Source organism: Mercenaria mercenaria, chromosome 12 (genome assembly GCF_021730395.1).
Source record: "Mercenaria mercenaria strain notata chromosome 12, MADL_Memer_1, whole genome shotgun sequence".
NCBI lineage: Eukaryota > Metazoa > Mollusca > Bivalvia > Venerida > Veneridae > Mercenaria > Mercenaria mercenaria.
Genome location: NC_069372.1, coordinates 61,281,352 through 61,305,154, shown reverse-complemented (window position 1 = coordinate 61,305,154; position 23,803 = coordinate 61,281,352). Strand labels below are relative to the sequence as shown.

Sequence of the window (23,803 nt, the reverse complement as noted above, 5' to 3'; positions counted from 1 at the left end):
GTAATAATGTGTTCTAAACACTGGTATAACACCGTCCAATGTGAGTCGAATCACCGTACACAGAGCCTTATTTGCTGTCCAAAGTTCATATTTGAGTCTTATATTGTCCCAGTGTTCTATTTGGTTTGTTTATTGATTTTATCAGAGTCACCGTCTCAGCGATGAGCCTAACTTGTCTTATTCGTGAGAGACACATAACCTGTGTTTTGTCAGCATAAAGCGTTAACACATGATGATATCAGTGAGTCTCAGACAAGCCTCCTTGCAGTGTCGGTGCCTTACACCTAGCCCAGCTTCTGATGGCTAAAAGGAAAGATATGACTGGGAGTCCTTGGCGTAGAAATGATCAAGCAGTTCGTGGCGTCTACATGTGGCACCCACGGATTTATTGTACAATATGTAGCTCTTGGGACCCAACATTGATCCCTCAGGTGCTCTGTATTTCATCAACACAAACGTCGATAACTCACCATCAGGGCACGGTATTTGATAGCGATCGCTCACATATGACGACATCCGGGCCTGTGCTGTGTCTGTGACTCAATAATAGTGTTCAGGGCGATGTAACAGTGTTTAGTGTTCAATAGTGTCGTAAGCTGTGGATAAATAAAGTCGAACGACTGTGCCAGAATTGTGGTCAATGGACGGATGGATGATGCCATTCTTTCTGTAAGCAGATTGCAGTCCTTCCTGAAGTTTGTTTTCATTTAGATGCAGCTCCAGACGCACACTGGCCTTTAGTGTTCAGGAGTATTTGGTTCGAGATAAGGTTTCTATAAGAAGTATTATCCTCGTTTATTAAAACTCCTTTGGTACTATATCCTGAGAGGGTGATATGAAAAATATTCTCCGCGAGAAATATGAGTATCAGCCTGTCAGGATTGAATTATTTTTTATCATACCGATAACATAATGCTTCTTAACATTTACTGAAAGAAAGAAAACGTAGTGAGTGAAATGATTTATTGAAATAATGAATAAAGTGTAAAATATTAACAACAAACAACTATAAAATATCGCAGATTCAATTACTTTATACATTGTGCAGTATTTTTTCTTTGTTTTATTTTGATAGTCCCTTTTTGTCGTTAGGCGAACGTTTTGTAAGAAAACAACAAGCGTCTAGTCAACATAGATCGTTGCATTGTGTAAATAAATGCAAAAGAACTCTCAATAGTTATCTAAACGGCTGAGAAAAAAAACACATGGACAAAAAATTGAGATTAATATATTGAATTACTAGGGAATATCATATTATATTCGAGTTATACCGATGGAAAATTTGCATTGATCATTATAGAATACAAATACGTAGTAACAAATACAATGCAGCTCAGAGCTTCACTTTTCTGGGGACATGTTGACATGGTGAAATATGTGTCTCAAATACAGAAACAGATGAACTGTAATTTAAGATAAACTGTATAACATGTGCACATATGAATGGCTTTGGGAAATTTGGGGGCATTGAGAAACGGGATCTCATTCTAGAAGATACAGATAATATGATATGTGATAAAGTTTAGACAAAATATTACATTAAGATATCTTTAAATACATCTACATATTTCCTTTCTTACAAATAAAATAAAAAAAAATAAGTATTTAGAAATATAAATCAAAATACGAAATATCTACAACAAGGAACATGTTGCTGCCATTTGAAAGAATTCAGGACAGACACTGCTATTGATTTTCACATATAGTTTAAATGTATGATAAAACACTTTAGGACCCTGTCTTTATATTTAATGACCCCTGAGTTCTCATTTTTCTTGTCAAATAGCCTTCCAGACACAAAGTATGCCATTTTTAATATAGGCATAGCAATTGAATTATTTGCTATTTCTATTTATTGCCTACTTCCCTCAACTGTTAATGAAATTTAGGGCTAATTTCTAACTAGTACATATTTTACTAAACTGCAAACTTCAGACTCGAATCAAATAACTTATTTCAAACGGCACAGAAAACGTTTTATTTCAACTTTAAACATATTTTTATTATCAAAGGCAATCAGCCGATGTCTCATTGAATCTTACAGATTTTCACTACAAGTCTTTAGTCCATTGAAAATCCACAACTCAAAAACAACATCTGACCTTCTGAAAAAAATAACCAAACAGTGTGTAAACGACCTCTTCATTTATAAACCCAATAAACTCTGTTTACTGCATAATATGCTATATCGTTATAGCAATTATTGTATCGGTTAGGGGCAAAGTCCATAAAAATGAACTCGTACATGACACTTAAACAATTATTTAATCATATATTAATCGATCTGCCCATAACATATACCATGTAATGATGTATCAAAATGCATTCTTCGATTCAATCTTTGTTAATACATGAAAATTTGACCGATATTTTTTCATGACCTTTTTCATTAGAAGTATATAAACTTTATTTTAATAGCTCTCCATAAATTATTATTTTCGTACTTGGACCGTCATTTACCGTCATTAGTTTCTTAAAGATTACATATCGTGCTTCCAGATATTTTGATTTTTGAACAAATTAAATTATTGCCGAAATTCACCTTATTAACTGGAGGGTGAAAAAGGAGCGTACTAAAATAAGACCCCAAAAATATTTCGCTGTAAAATGCGGTTTGTTGAGATGTTAATATATAATGTAAGTGTGAGCATGTAATATCTTTAATTATTTACACTTTCTTTTTTTTGACCATTGCATAACAGATTAGAAACTTCACATGATGAATGCCTGTGCTGTATGATTTCCTTTAGCTTTGTTATTTAGTCGAACAGTTAACAAATATGTCTTACTGACCCTTGGGGGTCAAACTTGGGCATACAAACAGACCCTGAAATCATTTGCAATAAAAGTATCAAGCTTAGAATAACAGACATCAACTTTCTTCGCTAACATTGGTCAAAAATGGTTCGTTTTTCTTTTGAGTCCGTGTATCAGATGTCAAGAAAATGAACACCCCTTCGCATAATTTTAGTTTTTGTGCGCGTATGTTTGTGATATTGCGTGTTGCATTTATATCTGACCAACATGTTTGTTTTAAATAGATATCTTTTCAATTTGTATGCCATAACATTACATGGCATAAACATGTGTTAAGCAAACATCTTGTAAAATTGATAGTTTTGTGTTAAATTAAACAATAGCAAGTCGAATTAAACACTAGCAAATATGAACACTTAGGAAAGTGTAAATGTTTTTCCAGTATTATCCTCTAATTGTTGTAAACCTTTTGATAAAGGAAGCGTTAGATATGTTCTTCTTTTGGTATATTTTGAATCTGGAGTACCGATGACCATGCTAAGGGCATGTATATTTTTTCTGTTTGGATCCTCAACACATACAATCGCGCCACTATCGCCCTTCACGGCAAAAGGTTTTTGCTCTGTTCCATCGCCACATATCTCGTCTTCTACTTGAATTAAGGTCGTTGAAAGGCCACTGTCAACACAAGGCATTGTAATTTCGCCTTTACCTGGGTCTGACACTGCCCCATAGATATGTACGGGCTGTCCGCTCCTGCATATTTCATCCTCTTCCTCGTTATATTTATGTAATTTTCCTCTCAGAAGAGTTCGTCGGGTGTCCCTGAACTTCTTTCCATCTTCACCTACATGCTCATTTAGTAAAGCAGCAGAAATGTCAAGTCCTTCAGGTTGATGCTCATTGGTGGCTTCTACCATATGACCAATCATTGCATTGTTTCCTTCTCCAACGTAATATACATCTCTGCAATCTTCAGAAACGTGTTTAGAAAGAAGACCACATTGTTCTTTTCCATCATTCATATTTGCAAAACAACCAAGCGTACCACCTTTGACAGTATTGGATCCACATGCCGTTTTTGTTCTCAGCGAGTAGCATGCTCCTGGTCTTACTTCTATTTTGGCCCCAACATGCATCAATTCTGTCACACGTTCAGCACATGGAGCTATTTCGAAATTATGTATTCCGTATCTTTTCAGAACTAAACTTATCTGTTTCTTTCGCATTTCCTCATCTGCTTGACATTTAGGCTTAACGGCATAAATGTAAAATGTTCGATAACGATAACCCATTCTTTTAATCGTGGGACTTATCTGGAACAGTTCATTGCGCATCTGAAAATAGATAATTAATTCATTCACTTCATGCATAAACTCCACACAACTACACGCCTCTTTGAAATATATCAGAGAGAATTCCTGTTCTTAAAAGAAGAGCACATTTCTTACAAATGTAGAGATTTCCGTATATCAATGTCTTTGAGTAAAGTGGCATAGTAACTTAGAACAATATTTCAGCATTTCTTAAATCGGATACACAGATATAAAATATACTTTTCCAGAACAGTGTAAATAGAACTACTGACAATGCATCTCAATACCTTCTCGAAATTTAATTTACTGTTAATTCTTTGACAACTCAGTTGTTCGGGCTAAAAGGCATTCCGTTCACAAAGTTTGAAAGAGTTGACCTAAGCCCTTACTCCTACACTTATGTATTTAACGCATAAATGATATCTTATGCCTGGTTTCATACACATGAAGAGCGTTTTGACAGTATTGTAATAAAGCTGGCAGTCAGACTTCAATCAATCAGGAAATTTTCTTAATGTTTATCATCCTACGTTAGGTTGTATATCTTCGCTTTATTCAAAGAATACGATTTAAAGTTAGTTCATTTACTGAACAAAACTACCAAATAAACTGTTTCGTTAAGCAATAACTTTTTAATTAGAAGCCTTACAACTTTGACACAACAGCATGCGCTCTGGACTTTCGGAAGAAGATCACGTTATATCCACTTCTCTTTACTGGTACGTGTATATATTTAAACAAATCAAAGTGCCCGCTTTTCGCAAAGTTACACTTTAATTTTGAAATTGAAAAAATATGGTCAATCAATATTTCTCAAAGGAAAAACACTTTAATGCAGAATTGCCATATGTGCCTAACGCGTAGCCAAAAAGGGCTAATCACGCAGTCATCCTACTAAAACCCACACATTGATAGAAATCAATATAGACATCAATAATTATGGAAAGGTGATAAACGACAAAACTCTACTGGAACACGCTGTTTGAGTACAGGCACCGTCGACTTTTCAGCCTTGTCACAAAAATCTTTACCCAAAAACTTAACCAAAAACTGCTGAGTCAAATAAACAACACAAAATTATTAGAACTGTTCATTGTACTTCGGTTCACCACAGCGAACAAAAGTTCTTGAGAACGGCCACAACCAGCTGTCTTAAATTAATTGACATACCAGCTTACAATAATACACTTAACCAAAACGCACTGTCTCAAAATTATACATTAACTCACCAAACCACGGACCACGGATGCCGACGAAAGGCTTGGTGAAATAGCTCTATCTACTTTTTTTTATATATTGAAGTAAAAAAGTAACATCTCTGTCCAGTTTTGCTAAGCTCAATAATAATGTTCTATATAAAACTTCAAATAATTCGGTTTACTTATAAAGTTTATACAGCCAATTTTATGCGGAGCCTAGTAAAAACTTTTGTCCAGTAGTAACAGTGAGTTGTTGTTACCTCTTTGCTGACTTTATAACTCTGTTTAGGAACATTTGGCTTTTCTGTTTCGGGAACATTACTCATTCCGTACAGAGCCAGAATTGCTTCTATAAGGCGCTCTGTACTTTCTTCGACTTTTATGTGACCTGTGCTAGGCGACTGGTATTCTGTATCTGATAAACCGATCTTGTCTGAAAGTACTGTTTTCCGTCTTTTACCTGCAGAATACATTATTAAAGTTTTACCTAAATATAAAAAACATAAACACGATCTACAAACTTAATCTTCCTTGTAATATAATGGGTATTATATTGTTGAATCATCCATTGATACTTCCTGTTAATGATTATTTTAACAAACAAGGTAATTTATTGTTGTGTTAGTAGGGATAGTAAAATTATTCAATATATATGCGAAAAACTGATTCAGAATATGTATAAACAGAAATCAACATTTCAGGAGCAAAGCAACGCTACTGTTTAAAATATCTATTTTGAGAAATATGAATTGATAATTGAACATGTTAGAAAATAAAGAATTATATGATATTTTGTGCAGTTAGCCGGTAATAAACCATATTGGGGCTGCTTGCGATAGCGCGATTCATTAGTCACATTATTGTTTATACTTATCTAAACACACAAAATTTAGCATTCAACCCGCGGAGTTACATTTTTACAGTAGCTTGCTGCAAAAAAGTAGTTTACTTTCCATGAGTATCAGAAAATCAAACTGAATTTCAGTGTCAGTCGAAACAGAGCAGCCGAAAGTCGATTCAACTTTGATATTTACAGGTCAAAAAAAAGTTTTATGTTCTTTCCGAACATTGTGTGCCCAATTTTGAAAGATTTTATTCGAACGACGCAATTCTTTCATGTATCGTTTTCTTAGAATGGCGTCAAATAGCGTCTAATCTCGCGGAAAGGGCCATCTTTCAAATTACTACACCCGTATTGTTTATACAGAAGTAAACGCTTTTTCCTTTCTAAACAAAAACAAAAAACAAACAAACAAAAAACATAAAGTGAATGTAGTCAATGTTGTTTAACTTGAATATCAATTATTTCCGACATTCCCATCACATTTGTCATCGTTATATAAATTGGTAATGGTTATGTTAAAAAAAAATTCTTTTCGATATGACGTCACGATGCTTATTGTTTATTATCGGATATTTCGTCATTACTGTGTATAACAAATAATCTTTATTTTTACCTTTTGATGTGGTAACTGTATCGATTACTTCCGATCTCTGACGAACAAGTCCTTTAATTTCTTTTCGTTTGGAAATTTTTGTGCTGGTAATGGTGTCTTTGGAACCGTTTAGAATTCTTTCACCATGCTGAGACCTTATTCTTGTGTATATTGATGTCGAATCAGGTGCGGATGTATTTACTTTGCTTTCTTCATGTTTGTTTATATATTTGTTAACCTTTTCGGTTTTTTCCTCTAGAGAATGTTCAAAGCCATTTTGCCGACGGAAAGACATATGACCAGATGTTAAATCGGGTTTGTTCTCAGTTTTGATACCAGTATGCCTGTATCCGGGTCGATACTGATCAGATGAATGCATATGGTGAAAACCATTTGGCTGATTTATAGACGTTTCTGCAATCATTTCTTTCCTGTTCCTTAGTTTCCTTTCCTTGTTCCCTGCCTGCTGTATTGTGACAAATTCCATATCAGGAAAACCAGTTGAATTTTCAGCAGCGTCCTTATGTTTCAGCAAATCGTAACAATTCTCACATATTAGTTTTAATGGCGCCAGTGAAATGCGTTCCAACAAGTTATCGATTTCATTTGCAACGTTTCCTTTATTTGCAACAGTTATCGATTTATCATTCGCTTTCAGTTCCTTCTCTAATTCTGTCTTAACATGGTCATCTTCAACAGCCACAATGAAATGAAATTTATTTTTTCCAAGTTTCATGATTTCCTTTTTAGCTTTAATGTCAACAATCATTAAAGAAATAGTAAGGTCAGTCTCTTCTTGACTATTTAAAAATGAATAAATATTTCTTGATTGTAATATTGCTCCTGGTTTAAGCTTCCCGTTTTGGACTGTTTCAGCAATGCAACTATTGATTTCAACTGGAAAATCAGTTTCATTTCGTTGTCTGCACAAATACAGTTTTACATACTTATTTACCCGCAGATCTGCGGGTTTAGGCTTGCCAAGCAAGAGACTATACCTTGTGTGCAGTCCTGAAGACTTGGTACAAGCATTATCAAACCGCGGAAAAGCATCCTTTGGGAGAGTAAAACACACGAAATCCATTTCACACGCACTGAATGAAAATATGAATTATTTTATTAAGTACGGCCTATCATAACATAACTGACATGTTTGTATTTATTCAAATCGCAATAGTATGTACTTCCCTTTTGCATTTTTGCGCAATTATGAATGCGTGGTTATACATATCTGATAGAACATGCATAATGATTTACGTTTAATATGCACGTTAGATAAATAAAAGATCATTATGTTAGTGCGACAGCGCATTTTTCGAAAACAGATTGATATCTCATTCCTTGAAAATGACCTATTTATAGCTTTTGTGCCCGGATACGAGTTAAATAATGAGGGCCATTTAAAATTAATACATGTGTACTTAAAATTCAAAACTTAAAAGTTATTTTTTGATATTAATTGATTAAAACTTAATATCTAAATATTGCATATTAAATAGAGAGAGAGAACACGACACATGCATTCGGCGACGGCTTCCAAAAGGCAGTTGCATGAATTAGCGTTTTAAGGGCAACTGTAAGGGATATCAACGAACTAAATTATTTAGAAGTTGACTACCATCGACTTGGACCATCCAGTGACTCTCTTGTTATGACTTTTGCTATCGCCAGTTCAGCAAGACACAAGTCTGGAACTGATCATAGGTTACTTTCATGAAGGCTTGAAGTATACAGAAAGAGTTTAATTAATTTCTACTTTGCCGCTGTAACATTAAATATTGACCCCGTTGAAAATTGACCCAATGGGTCTTTTTTCAAAGTTGAGAATTGACCCCACTAACATTTCAACTTTAAATTTTGATCAAAATGTCGTTGAAAATATTGATCAGTAATGGGGTCATTTTTTCAACAGTTATTTAAATTTAAGTAAAACGTCGGAGATCGTCTGTATGTAGAAGAGAAACACAATGGAAAGTACCGGGAACTATCGCAGGCTTGCTGGATAAATAATTTCACAAAGCCGAGCCCGGGCTCAAACCGCTAACTTTCCCGAGGTAGGCGAGATCATCTTTATGTTGGACAGGAACTGTTAACGAAAGTTAACCACAATGATTTTCAACAGGTGGGTGGGATGTGGTCGCACTTCGACAGGCACATCAAGACTTCCACACAAGAAATATCAAAGATATTTATAAGTGATATCTCTGTAAATTGTAGTGATATCTCTTTAACACAAAGCGATGTATTTTTACGTTATAAAGATATCTCTGTCCTAGTGCCAGGTTTGAAATATTTTTATTAGGAATTACTAAATCCTAATTACGAGATAGTAGAATTAGGACTTAATAACTTCTAATTATGAGATAAAGATATTAAAATAATCATCATTTTTCTACCCTTTGATCAGATTTATTTTTTGTATAATATCAAAGTTAATGCACCAACAATGCTTGTAAATGCTTACTATATGTCATTTTGTGTATAATCTTCCTTTTTACGCTCTTTTATAGAGTGTACATACATGGTTTTTAGATACAGTCACTTATAATTCTGTTTAGAATTACCACATGCTTTAATGGTTTTATATAGTGTGTATAATTGTAAATGTGGATGAGACTTTCATAAATTATAAATCCTTCTGGCAGTAGGACGCTTCCATATTAAAGCGATTACTCTCTTGTGTAATAGGTATTTATTTTAGACGGTTGTGTAACTGGCAGAAGTGGTAAACTTATACTTGAGGAGCTTATGGGGGACACGTGACTATAACTCCTGGTTTGTAAACATCAAAATAATTTTTGGCGCGTAAAAATGACGCGTTTGAAATAACAACGGCGAATTTGATGCTGAGCTGAGTAAAGTTTTAACTACATAAAAGATGCCGCAAAGAAAGATCAGAGACGCCGACGCCGCGTATGAAGCGACGTTCTCTTAATCAAAACGCACGCCAAAGTGAAAACGTTTCACATTAGCGCACGGTGGAGGGTCCGGATGAAATAAATATAATCTGAAAAGTAGATCCCTCAGAAGCACCGAGAACAAGGCAAACAGTGAAAATTGCAGACGCGGTTTGATTGAGTCTGTTCATGAGCAGTAATGGAAAATGCAACACTGCCCACGCCCCCTAGCAGCGGCTTAAGCAGTATTCAATCTTCAAATCTAAATGAGTTGAAATCAATGATCCCGAAGGACCAGAAAATATAACAACACTGAGATGAAGTCGTGGCGACGTTTTACGGCCGCTACACCGCACTTAACACCCGCTGTTGTGAAGTAAATATAATCTGAAAAGAAGATCCCTCGGATGCACCGAGAACAAGGCAAACAGTGAAAATTGCAGACTCGGCTTGGCCGAGTCTGTTCATGAGCAGTAATGGAAAATGCAACACTGCCCACGCCCCCTAGCAGCGGCTTAAGCAGTATTCAATCTTCAAATCTAAATGAGTTGAAATCAATGATCCGGAAGGATCAGAAAACATAACAACACTGAGATGAAGTCAGAGCGACATTTTACGGCCGCCACACGTATATAAGACGCATATACAGTGACTCAAATCCACGACCTTTGAAGGGAAAGGGGATGTTTATTCATAAAACACAGTGGTGATTGATTATAAACACTTACCATGCTTTACTTGTTCAGTTGTACTTATAACTGTACAATTGACTGTTTATAGAAACTGACCAAATTAGTTTAAGGACCGTCTGTATTTTTGCAAAATCTGTTCAATATAAAGCAATTTACATGCAATTAAAATAGCTATTTATTAATGAATCGCGATAATTTCATTTTAACGGTACTCGGTAAAATCCAAAAACAGGTAAAGCAGGTATGTTATCCGATAAGTGGTGTTAATTTGTATATTGTAGTATTCTTAACTCTAAATACGATCCTTTATTCCAAAACAGATTTGTAGTCTAGTGGATAGTGTGTCGGACATCTATTCTTTTTATGTTTGTATGGTGTAGGTTCGAGCCCTTCTTTTTTTAAATGATTTTTACTTATTCTATTTTGCAGGTTTTTGTTTATATCGTCTTTTGTATTTTTCTTTCATTCGTTTTTTTATGTATTTGTTTAATTATTATTGCAATGTATATAGATTCAATGTCTATTCTAATAAGAGATCCTCTGAAAAATGTCAATAAGTACTCAGTATAAGTGCACGAGAAAATCATGATATAAATATTTTTACATGAATTCCTTCTCCAGGTAAAAACATGCTGGAAAAATAAAAAAAAGTAGCTCGTCCTGTATTCGAACCAGCACCGTAAGCTTACAAATCATACGTGTTAACCACTAGACCACGCCGCAACTTGCATTGGTTTTGCGATATAAGATATTTGTCATATAATGTGTCCACCTGATTCCCTATTTCATTGTTATGGGTTAATCCGGTATTAGTAAATAAAGGCCACAGTTATCGCGTTTTGTTAATACATGCCTTTAAAGGGTCTCCGTGCCTGGTCATCCAGTAAGTGGCTTACTGTCCTTTTCCACAATTCATTTCGGTATCAGTATTTGCTAGATGACTTTTTGTTAGCAATATTCTCATTCCAGTGTAAAAATTGTAAGACTGGTTTTCATAGTGTAAGCAGAGTCATGCATTGTACAAATTCTTTTGTTTTGATATATGTTAATAGCGTTATTGAAAGAATCCATGGCATAAACAAATTTTTGAGCATTTCTGTAAAAATCTTGCTTTTAAAGAGTTAGAGTGGGTAGTATCATTTGCCGTGAAAAACTTGAAAGAATTACTTGTTTTGCACTACTATTGTGTGAATTAAACAAATCAGCGCTCGACTATTCAAATCTTTGACACAATGGAATTAACTATCATAATAAAACAAGGGCCATAATTTTAAAATTATCCAAGCACGGGTTGTCTGACTTTATTATTTTAATATGTTTGATCACTGGGAATACCTGTGTGATGTTTAAATCCAATACATCCAGTGGTTACTGAGATATCGTCTTGATGGTACTTGCATGTAAAATCTCAACCAGAATGATTTTAAGTCGAACAAAGGCCACAATTTGAATTATTTTCAAGCAAGAGTTGTCTAACGTAATTATTTTAATAGGGTTGATAACTGGGAAATCACGTGTGATGTTTCAATCCAGTGCATTAAGTGGTTACAGAGGCATGGCCTTAATAGTAACTTGCACGCTAAACCTCAATCAAAGTGTGACGCAGACGGCAACGCGGACGCCAGGGCGAGTAGAATAGCTCTCCTTATTCTTCGAAAAATAATGATAATAGTAATAATAACATCTTTATTTATAGAAGGTAGCACATGACGATATAGATCAGTACAAAGTACAAATGATACATCTTAATTTTAAATGTGGCCTTTTGAAAAAAAAACAACAATAACCAAATACAATCAACACTATCACTGTCGAGCTAACAAAATGTATGACTATGAGTATAGTTTTATTTTCTTTCATCTTGTTCTTTCATAAAATGTCTCTTCATACGACACTAGTAATGGATGCGCTTAAGGAATCCAAATTTAGATACTTCTTTGATTACAGTATCCGGATTGTAGTTAACGGTGCTCAATCGGATATGATATTGTTTTATAAATGGTAGGTTTACACATAATTGTATCAATTGTGTATATCTCATTATAATTAGACAAGAAAGTATTGTTCATCTTTTGATGAGCAATTTGGCAAACTCTTTGGAAAATATTTCTCTAGTTCACCATAGTTAAGTGAAATGAAACATAAAATGACTTCTTCAGATTTGTTTCCCAGATTTTGAAGAAATTATCCGATCTGGCACCTTTAGTCCCCATGATTTTCCCATGCAATGACCATACAATCCTTTCAGCTGGATGTCTTTATGTGATGAGTTTTGTGATTACAAGTCGGCGACCTTTACCATCCTACATAGGCGATCTCGCTAGAAAAAGGCATGCGTTATAGCTCAGAGTTCATGGTAACATGTAAAAGTTGTTGCTATACGATTTCCACAATATATATTTCTGAATGTTTCGGAATACAAATGTATGCGCAATACTATCCGCACTAAAAGGCATGTACTGGAACTTCCCAGGAAAGACGGCTTCGCTTCTATCGTTGCTATACACCGAGCACGCTAAAGAATCAGACTGTCTATTCGCAAAGAGCTAGGCTAAGTTAGCCAGACAGGATCTTTCTATAAAGGGTTTCTCTCTATCTGTTCTAACTCTGTCCCTCTGGTCAGATTGCTGTTTCTCTACTAGTATACAGAGGATGAATTTCGCGCCCTGTGTGGCTGCGTTTGTTATAGGTAATATGTAAAGCGCCTTTGAATGTGTTTATCATGAAAAGGGCGCTATATAAATCTGGTATCATAATGACAATAATAATTTCACAGAGTCTTAAGACTTGACCCACCCATAATATATTAGTCATTCGTATCGGTTAGCGTTTTATTTTCGGTCATGTAAAAGTGGTGTAATGTTATATTTTGTTTGTTTGTTTGTTTTGGGTTTAACGCCGTTTTTCAACAGTATTTCAGTCATGTAACGGCGGGCAGTTAACCTAACCAGCGTTCCTGGATTCTGTACCAGTACAAACCTGTTCTCCGCAAGAAACTGCCAACTTCCCCACATGAATCAGAGATGGAGGACTAATGATTTAAGACACAATGTCGTTTATCAAATAGTCACGGAGAACATACGCCCAGCCCGAGGATCGAACTCACGACCCCGCTATCCGTAGACCGACGCTCTACCTACCGAGCTAAGCGGGCTATGTTATATTTAGACCCCGTCGGTAATTTACATAGGGGTCATTTACAACGTTGAAAATTTACCCCCTGTGTCATTTTAACGTTACATCACCATTATACATGACAGACCCATAAAACATTCTAGCATAAAACTGCTGTTCTTGTCCCTTCAGGGGTGTTTTAACAAGAGAGAAATCGTGTGTTAACAGAGATTCTTGCGCTCGTGAACGTGCTGTTACAATACATTTTTATATATGCGCATTCCTGGCGAAGCATAAATGTATAACGGTCCCAAAACGGATAATTCAAATGGAAATGACGTCAACGTGAAAAAACAACGTGGAAATTTTATGACGTTGAGGGACAATGTATTCATTTATTAGTTTTACGCATTTTATGCCAACCAATCCGTCGGGATTCTGCAGATGTTATGACACGAAAAAAATGCGTTATCCCTACATAAACAACCAGGTCAATACTGCGACTCGAACTAACGGTCCTAAAACGATGAGAGCTTTTGAATTTAACGTTGAAATATGACCCGAATGTAGCTGATCAGTTTTCAGACATCCCTTCCATACATTACACATATAGTCACCAATTTACACATAGACGTTAATAAGCATCTTAAGATGCACAATGTGTAGCTGGGTTTTAATTTCTATATCTGACCAGTATCTGCAGAGTTATGACCGATGAATTGGCAATTGATTAGGCGTATTATTTATTAGCTTGTGGCGGGCATGACTGTATACCTAAATGTTTATTACTTACTGTCCTGAAAAAATACCAAAAATGTTAATCTTTGATACGTATCGTACTAGGCAAATTGCTTAAGATTATTAGGATCAGTTTTCAACGTTAAATTAAATCAAATATTTAGTAGCTAAAGTTAGATTTTGGTACGATTCGTAAGCTTTTCACGCACTTGAAATTACACAAAATCAAACAATAAATAATATTCGTACATATATGATTATTCTGTTTTATTTAATAACGTCTATTTGAAGTCAATGTCTCGTTATTTATTGGTAATACTGGATACGAACTGAGACCAAAAACCAAAGTATTGGGCCACTTACCTACTGTATACTATATGTGCTAATATAACAAGCTTGTCTTTTCTATAGTTGCTACTTCCTGACGTTCAGTCCTGACAGAACACTATAAGGTGAGCCCTTTTTCTGTATAAATCACAGCGACAGCAGGGATCAGTTTCTTAGTCAGAAAAAATCTCTGAACACAACGTACGTATCAGTATTCTTCCCACTCTCGTTATAAAATTTAGAAATTCAGAAACCACAGTGCAATGTTTTCCCTGTGTACTGTACTTCAGTATGATAGTCTGTATACAGTAGTTACTATTTCTTTCATTCACATGAAATAAGATGTTTGTTATGTTACCATAAATAAGAAGGGGGTATTACTAGTAGTTGCCTACTTATCCGATAAGTTTTCCATCTGTCAGTCCCAAACTCACTTTCAAATGTTTCCAGGAAAGACAGAAAATGTGCATGTTATCAGGACATAAAGATATACTGCAAACTGAAGGAGCATATCCAGTTTGACATAGAAAATGATATTAATTACGTAATATTCATCAAAGCTTATACCAGAAAGATCTCTTACAAATTGTAGGAAATCTACCTCAGTCTTAAAGGATATTATCACGATGAAGAGAACTTAAACACATATTGTAAGAACATAAAAGTCTCAGAGTTCTGACCCTTTTAATATTGCCCAGTAAAACCAGTCTAGAACGAAGACGTCACCGTGAGGCACATAGCGCTGAGATCAGGCAGGTATTAGTGGGGGAGGGAGGGGGCATCTGTCCATGTTAGGGAAGTCGGGGGGGGGGGCGGGGTCTTCCCCCTGGAAAATTTTGATATACAGGTATGAAATGGTGGTCTCTGGTGCGTTCCTGTGTCTAAAGTTTGAGAAAATATTATTCCTTTGCTAAAATAGAAGGGTGCATATTTGATGAGTATAGGTCACTTCTCAGCCAATGGCGTTGGGAATGTGGGGGGGGGGGGGGGGGGGCACGAGCCGGCACGAGCCTCTTCGGTAGCTGCAACCGAGCGCCTGTCGTTTTACCTCATTTTGACAAATGAAACTGAATGCCCTGAACCCAGATTTCGGCAAATGAGAGAACATTTAAAAGAATCAGTTCAGTTTCAATGAGTTTCTTTTTGTGTGCTATAATAAACAAAGGAGAAACTTGAGGACCTACTTGTATGCATCAACTATAGAACTGAAGAAGTATGATTATGGACCTTAATTTTGGTCACACACAAACCTATTCTCACCTTGTATGCTTATTACGTTATTCCTAGAAAGTGATTGGGTGAGATGAGGATTAGGCAAAGATTTTACAAGACAAGGCTCATTATTGAAAGGGTATTGTTCAAATTACATTTTACTTCTCATTAGTTATGCGCAAGAATAAATCTAACCAACCAGACAGGGGGTAATAGCATAGCGTTTGACAACTGTTTGTAATAATCTATAAAATATGTATAAAGTGTTGTTGCCATAGCAACTGTATGTTTACATGTAGAAACAAAATAAAATGACCTGCATATTCTTTGTATTGAACTTTCTACCAGATTTCAAGAAAACTCTTGTACTTAAAAGTTTTTACAGGATCCATCTTTGTTATATATATAGTTTAACTGTTGGTTACCATAGGAACCACATATTCAACTAAATAGAAGAACCTAGTATATATCTGCATGTCTCAGCCACGTTTATTTCAAGTTATTGCAGGGTTCCTTCTTTAAATAATGACTGATGGACGGAAGGGCGAACGAAACAAAATATATACACTGATATCAGACTATAAGACAAGATAAAACATACTGCAAGAGAAAAAGTATACTAGATAAGTTTGAGCAAGAACATATATATGCATCAGGCAAATATTCAACGGCATTTTAAATGACTCGTCCACAGCAGTTTCAGGGGAAATAAGAATAAAGGTTTAAATAAAGATACATTTTGTAGAAGTTTGCTTAATGACTTGTTTTTGCAAAATTTCTCTTTTAATAAAATCTGTGAAAAGATCCTTTAGAAGCAAAGAATGCAACCAAGAAGAATAACAGCAGACTCGGTTTGATTGAGTCTGTTCATGAGAGGTAATGAAATGTGCAACACCTCTCACGCCCCCTAGCACCGGTTTAAGCGGAACTCTATTACACATATGTGGGTTTTTCTTTGATTTGACCTAGTGACCTTGTTTTGACCTCAGATGACCCATATTCAAACTTGACCTAGATTTTATCAAGGCAATCATTCTGATCAAATTTCATGAAGACCAATTGAAAAATACAGTCTCTATCGCATACCTAGGCTTTTCTTTGATTTGAACTAGTGACTAGTTTTGGCCTCAGATGACCCATATTCAAACTCGACCTAGATTTTATCAAGGCAATCATTCTGACATAATTTTATGAAGATCAATTGAAAAATACAGCCTCTATCGCATACACAAGGTTTTTCTTTGATTTGACCTAGTGACTTAGTTTTTAAACTAAGATGACCCATATTCGAACTTGACCTAGATTTTATCAAGGCAACCATTCCGACCAAATTTCATGAAGATCAATTGAAAAATACAGCTTCTATCGCTTACACAATGTTTTTCTTTGATTTGATCTAGTGACCTAGTTTTTGACCCCAGATGACCCATATTCGAAGCTGACATAGATTTCATCAATCATTCTGACATAATTTTATGAAGATCAATTGAAAAATACAGCCTCTATCACATACACAAGGTTTTTCTTTGATTTGACCTAGTGACTTAGTTTTTAAACCCAGATGACCCATATTCGAACTTGACCTAGACTTTATCAAGGCAACCATTCTGACCAAATTTCATAAAGATCAATTTAAAAAAACAGCCTCTATTGCATACACAAGGTTTTTTCTTGGATTTGACCTAGTGACCTACTTTTTTATCCCAGATGACCCATATTCAAACTCGATCTAGATTTTATCAAGGCAATTATTCTGACCAAATTTCATGAAAATTAATTGAAAAGTACAGCCTCTATCGCATACACAAGGTTTTTCTTTTATTTGACCTAGTGACCTAGTTTTTGACCGCAGATGACCCATTTTTGAGCTTGGCCTAGACTTCAACCAGTTAATCATTCTGACAAAATTTCATGAAGATCAGTTGAAAACTACAGCCTCTATCGCATACACAAGATTTTTTCTTTGATTTGACCTAGTGACTTAGTTTTTGACCGCATATGACCCATTATCGAACCTAGTCTAGATTTCATCAAGGTAACCAAAATTCATGAAGATCAATTGAAAAATATAGCCTCTATCGCATACACAAGGTTTTTCTTTGATTTGACCTAGTGACCTAGTTTAATGACTCCAGATAACCCATGGCCTAGATTTCATCAAGATAATCATTCTGACAAAATTTCATGAAGATCAGTTGAAAAATACAGCCTTTATCGCATACACAAGCTAAATGCTGACAGACAGATGACAGACGCCGGACATCGAGCGATCACAAAAACTCACCTGAGCATTGCTCTGGTGAGCTAAAAATGCATCATAACTTGAACCTGAAATTCTAAGTAAAAAGAGGGCATAACTCATAACATATTGGTGCCAGCACTGTGGACCTTGTGTCATATGGTGTAGGTGTAGGTGATGATGTGGAACAACCTTCAAGTTTAAATTAAATCCATTTAGTTATAACAGATATGGTGAAAAATCATCAAAGTTAAACTGAAATTCTTATCAAAAAGGGGCATAACTGATGAAATATTGGTCCAAGAGTTATAGCCCTTGTGTCATATGATGCAAGTGACGATGTGGAATAAATTTTTATGTTAGAATCAACTCCATTAGGTAATGATAAAGTTAGAGTGACATTGCATAAAACAGGGAGTAATGATACAATATTGGTGCCAGAGTTATGGCCCTTGTGTCAAATGATGTGGGTGACAATGTGGAACAATCACTCAAAGTTTTAATCAATCCATTTCGTAATAACTGAGATAGAGTGAAAATGCATCAAAGCTTTAACCTGAAATTCTAAGTAGAAACAAGTGAATGAAGTATTGCCATGCAATACAAAGTCACCTACTGGAAGGGACCTAATTTTCTCTACTGCAGTATACTAGTACCATAATGAACTGATATCTGTCAATATTGTATAAACAATAGTGTACACAATATGCTATAACAAAACAAAAAAGAATTTGTATATATAAAAACCTATAGTAGTTTTCATATAGCATTTTCTATATAAGTCCACAAAAAACTCTTTACCAGCTAGAGATCGGTCAAAATACACCTAAAAATTGGATGTAGCATGTATGTTGTACCACAGAAAACTTGTCTCAATTTTTCCCTACGGCCTATAATAAATAAGTTACAATATAAGTTATTTATAGTAATAACAAAGGGACAAAAAAACAAGAGTGCCTCATGGTGGTGAACATTTGTCCCAAGTTACATCAAAATCCCTCCATGCATAAAGAAGAAATGCTCCGGACAAAGTCATTCTTAAATTTGGCATTTGACCTCTAAGTGTGACCTTGACCATATACCTAGGGACCTGGTTCTTGTGCAAAACAATCAATCTCATTGTAGTGAACATTTATGCCAAGTTACATAAAAATCCCTCCATGCATAAAGAAGAAGTGTTCCAGACAAAGTCATTCTTGTATCTGACTTTTGGCCTCTTCGACCTAGGGACCAGGTTCTTGCGCATGACACTCCATCTCAAAGTGGTGAACTTTTGTGCCAAGTAATATTCAAATCCTGTTTTGCATGACAAAGTTATACACCGGACAGGAAAAATGTCCCATTGACCTTTGATCTCCAAGTGTGACCTTGACTTTTAAGCTAGGGTTCTGGGTGTTGCGCATTACTTGTTGTCTCATCATGGGGAATATTTATGCCAAGTAATATCAAAATTCTTTGATGGATGACAGAGTTCTGGACCGGTCAGGAAAAAAACCCTATTGACATTTGACCTCCAATTGTGACCTTGACCTCTAAGCTAGTTTTGTGCTTGACACGTCATCTCATCATGGGGAACATTTGTGTCAAGTAATATTAAAATACCTTCATGGATGGCAGAGTTATGGACTGGACACGAAACAGACCCTGTTTATGCATGTTAACATTTGACTGCCAAGTATGACCTTGACCTCTGAGCTAGGGGTCTGAAAGTTGTGCATGACACATCATCTTATTATGCGGTATATTTGTGCCAAGTAATATTAAAATCCCTTCATGGATGGCAGAGTTATGGACCGGACAGGAAAAAGGCTGTTGACCTCTAATTTTGACCTTGACCTTTAAGCTAGGGGTCCGTGTTTTGTGCATGACACATCGTCTCATCATGGGGAACATTTGTGTCAAGTAATATTAAAATCCCTTCATGGATGACAGAGTTATGGACCCGACACGAAATTGCAGACAGACGGAAAAGTGCATTCCTATAGTCCCCGAAACTGGTTTTCAACCAGTAGGGGAATAATAATTCATGAAATATTAGTGCCTGAATTATGGCCCTTTTATCATAAGATGTGATTGAGTGATGATGTGGAACACCTGTTTTAAGTTTGAATCAAATCCTTTCTGCTATAACAGAGATACAGCGAAAATGTATCAAAACTAGTGCTGCTTTTGAGAAAAGCACAACTGCCTAATCATCTAAATAGCTAGTCAGTCTTTATATTCTGTTCACTCACTACAAATATACCTTTGAAGAGTAAAACTGGCGATGTGGCTAGTTAATGAACTTGTCTGAGGAGTTATGGTAAAAAAAACATTTGGTTCAAGTTTGGTGAGGATCAGATGAGAAATGTTCGACTTAGAGCGCAGACAAGAGTAAAAAGGCCGATTTTCGGTAATTCAAGGGCCATAATTCTGAAGTGCCTGGGCTGATTTGGCTAGTTATCGAACTAGGGCGAGGACTTAATATGATCAAACACATTTGGTTCAAGTTTGGTGAAGACTGAATGTGAAATGTTTGACTTTGCGCGGACAAGAGGAAAAAGGCCGATTTGCTGTAATTCAAGAGCCATAACTCTGAAGTGTCTGGACCGATTGGCTAGTTATCGAACCTGGCCGAGGCCTTATGGTCAAACACATTTTGTTCAAGTTTGGTGAAGATTGGATGAGAAATTTAGAGTGCAGATAAGAGTAAAAAGGCCGATTTTTGGTAATTCAAGGGAGTGCAATCATTTGGACACACTGGAGAAGACTGTGCCATAATAATACAGACCATGTTTAATGTAATCAAATTTTATGAGGGGGAGATATTAATAAGTAGAAGTGCGGACAACTGACTATGGCCGACAACTAACCATCAACATACCAAAAACTAACCCTGAACCCTTGCTTCAGGTAGTCTTAAATTACTACTCTCTCTCTAAAAAGGAATTAAAGTACTTGTAAATTCTTCATAATAAAAATTTATTTTTTGGTATATATTCATCAAAGGAATTCACAGCAACAATATATTCAAAAATACAACAGACAAGATTATCACATTGATATGCAGCAGTCTACCTCAAAATATCGGATATTTTCTTCACACCCTGCTAAAAAACAACTGGTAAGATTGAAGTATGTTATATATCATATTTTTGTATATAAAGAAAATTGTTAACCTTTAAAATAGTAAGACAAGTTGTACCCCATAAAAATAAAAAAATAAAAAAGGAAATCTACCATCTAACAGATACAAAAGCAATTTATATAAAAGGTAAAGTAAAACATCGATAGTACAAGGACTGCCTGCATAAACTTCCCAAATACTGTGAAATCAGTTATATTCATGGGACAATGTTTTTTACAGATTTTGAGGTTGTGTCAATCCAAGCATTTAAACTCTAGAGAACCCATAATATTCCTATACATTTAATCTTCAAAAATACCAAGTCCTGTTTCCATACCATATCATTATATAACATCAAAATCATATAATAAATATATTAAATATATCCAAAGAGTTTCAATATTCATTAAAACAAACATTCAAGCAAACTTTAAAGATGATTTTCAGGCACAGCATGAACCTGGGTAGAACCAAAATCTTCCATAGGGTAGCAGGAATGTTTTCTTATATACTAATAATTTTACAATCCTTGTGAGGTTTCGAACCAACAGCAGTGACGGGCAAGTGATTGTCATCAGAGACTCTAACCACTGGGCAACGGAGGCCCCTTGCATTTATATTGACATGTAATTCAAATACAATCATTTTGTAAATTAGAATACACATATGTTTCAATATAACTATAGAAGAACAGGTTATTGTAGTAAGTGTATAAAAAGTTAAAATTTGAAATAATCACAGATTATTACATAGCTAATTAGCACAAAATTTATCAAATTATATGATTTTTTCAATAATTAATCAATTTCAAACACTTAAAAGCCAATCAGAAAATCCCTTTTATGTTTTTATAAAAAAATGTTTTTAAAGAATGCTTTACGGTGTTTCGGTGCTTTCCGGTGAATTTACTGTGACACTACGCTAACCGGACGGTGTGTGATATTTTAACGGTGAATAGAGTCACTATACGTATTATCTAATGAAACTATTATCATTTTTGATGACTGAAATAACAATGCATGAAGAAATTTAAGATACATTTACACAAATAACATAAAATGAATTTGCCAATAAAAAACATTTAAAAAATCTCTCTGAAGGTATCATTTCAACAATTAATTAAAAAAATAAAATATAAAGAAATAACAAAAGTGATTGTAAGAAAAGTAAATAGAAATTGATTGGTAAAAGTAACGCAGTGTTCATGGTTTCAAAGCATTTTTCTACATGCCTAACAGAATGGTCAGTTTAAAATATTACACATAAGCATAAACTCTTTTTCAATTTCAGTGGAATGCCCCAATAGCATAAAGCACTATAAAAACATGAAAATCATTCAAATAAAACATATTAGTAAAATCTAGTATAATTTAGAAGAAAAATAAAACAGGAAAGCAGTTGTAAAACACATCCAAGGTTGTTTGATTCCTAGAGTGTTCAAAGAATCATAGTATAAAGGCATACAAGGAAAGCCTATTTGACTAACTAGAGTTGGAGTAATTCTTTAAAGAAACCCATCCAGCTGGACTTGACCCGCTACTCTAATGTGCAGCTACTGTACTGGATGTGGTAATCTTATTGAACAACTCTGACAGAAGAATAGTCCGAGATGCATGTCCACACTCAAGCCATAGAGGAACGTATCTGTGAAAACCTGGAACGATTCCTGAAAAACAGAACAATGCAATTATTTCGTTTTGTTGAAAGTTTGAAACAAAACATTTTTTACTATTATGAGTATGAAAATGCAACATGTTTAGGCTAGATGTGTTTCCCCCTTATTTCTAACGGTCACAATCATGTTTGATTCTATCTTGCTTGAAATATTCACCAGCCTCTATAGATATAATTAGCAATCAATGACTGACATACATAAATTGAAGAAACTATGCCTAATTATCCCATAAATAACCAGTAGTCTTTCTCAATAAAGTTATTTTTGGAAAATGTTAATACATGTAATTGCATGCATTTAGGAAGCTATCCATTATTAACCCTACTTTAACTATAGTCTATCTCTACAAAGCACATTCCCGAAACCTTTTGTAATTGAGTTACAGCACAGAAGAAGTAGTTGGTAAAATGCACAGCCTATCTTTAAGTAGGACACTTTGGAAGCTGTTGCTTATTTAACACAACTACAGTTTATCTTGATATAGTAAATTTGGAAAGCTGTAGACCATTGAATGATTGCCAAGCATATCTTGACACAGAAAGTTTGGCAGTTATACACACCTCTACCTAAACGGACAACACTTCAAACCTTAAATGGCATTTTCCGCTTTGTTTTGATGCAATAATAAATAGTTAACAATCATATATCCTAAGCAATTTACCCAGAACAATAATAATTCTTATTACAATGTATTTTAAACCAGCAATGAAAAAGTCTATTACACCAAAATTTTACATGTTCAATGTCCAACATTTTCAGTAATACAATGACCGTGTCAATTTTGATTAAGGTAACACAATAATTATCTGTTGAATGAAACTTGACAATTTAAGTGAAATATATATTAACATTTTTCCTTTGCTCAAGAAAAGCAAAGTAAATACAGTGCACATATATGTCGCCATGATAAAAAGCTGTGATAAGCTATAAAGCAATAACTGAAAATGAAAATTTTTGACTTTAAAATGCACAAAACCTTTTACTGAATCATAACAAAAGAAAGAAGTAAACATTTTGGGCAGAAAAATAACTGTCTACATCATTATCTCCCAAGCTAATAATGTTATCAACAACACAGTACCATTACGGATTCGG

At 35.0% G+C, this 23,803-nt stretch overlaps 2 protein-coding genes across 8 annotated transcripts in view; both read right to left on the bottom strand.

Annotated features, from left to right (window-relative positions):
• Nucleotides 1-949: 949 nt before the first annotated feature.
• LOC123533893 (uncharacterized) lies at nt 950-7,935 on the bottom strand. Its single transcript, XM_045315854.2, has 3 exons — nt 6,730-7,935; nt 5,533-5,732; nt 950-4,094 (listed from the first exon to the last, which is right to left on the bottom strand). Exons 1-3 carry the CDS (start codon nt 7,790-7,792, stop codon nt 3,174-3,176), a joined length of 2,184 nt encoding a protein of 727 aa, XP_045171789.2. The 5' UTR covers nt 7,793-7,935; the 3' UTR covers nt 950-3,173.
• Nucleotides 7,936-20,871: 12,936 nt separating this feature from the next.
• LOC123533739 (SANT and BTB domain regulator of class switch recombination-like) overlaps nt 20,872-23,803 on the bottom strand; it is a 43,125-nt gene continuing 40,193 nt past the window's right edge. For all 7 annotated transcript variants that reach the window (XM_045315567.2, XM_045315568.2, XM_045315562.2 and 4 more), the window contains one exon: nt 20,872-22,699. Coding sequence is in view for 1 of the 7 variants with exons in the window: in XM_045315566.2 (XP_045171501.2) it covers nt 22,657-22,699 (43 nt within the window). In the remaining 6 variants the exon portion in view is untranslated. The remainder of the gene's footprint in view (nt 22,700-23,803) is intronic.

Coding starts and splice junctions, on each gene's coding strand:
- LOC123533893 (XM_045315854.2), bottom strand. CDS start 7,792: ATGGATTTCGTGTGTTTTACTCTCCCAAAGGATGCTTTTCCGCGGTTT. Junction 5,733..6,729: donor TACAGTTACCACATCAAAAG/GTAAAAATAAAG, acceptor TGTATTCTGCAG/GTAAAAGACGGAAAACAGTA. Junction 4,095..5,532: donor GTTATAAAGTCAGCAAAGAG/GTAACAACAACT, acceptor ATCTATTTTCAG/ATGCGCAATGAACTGTTCCA.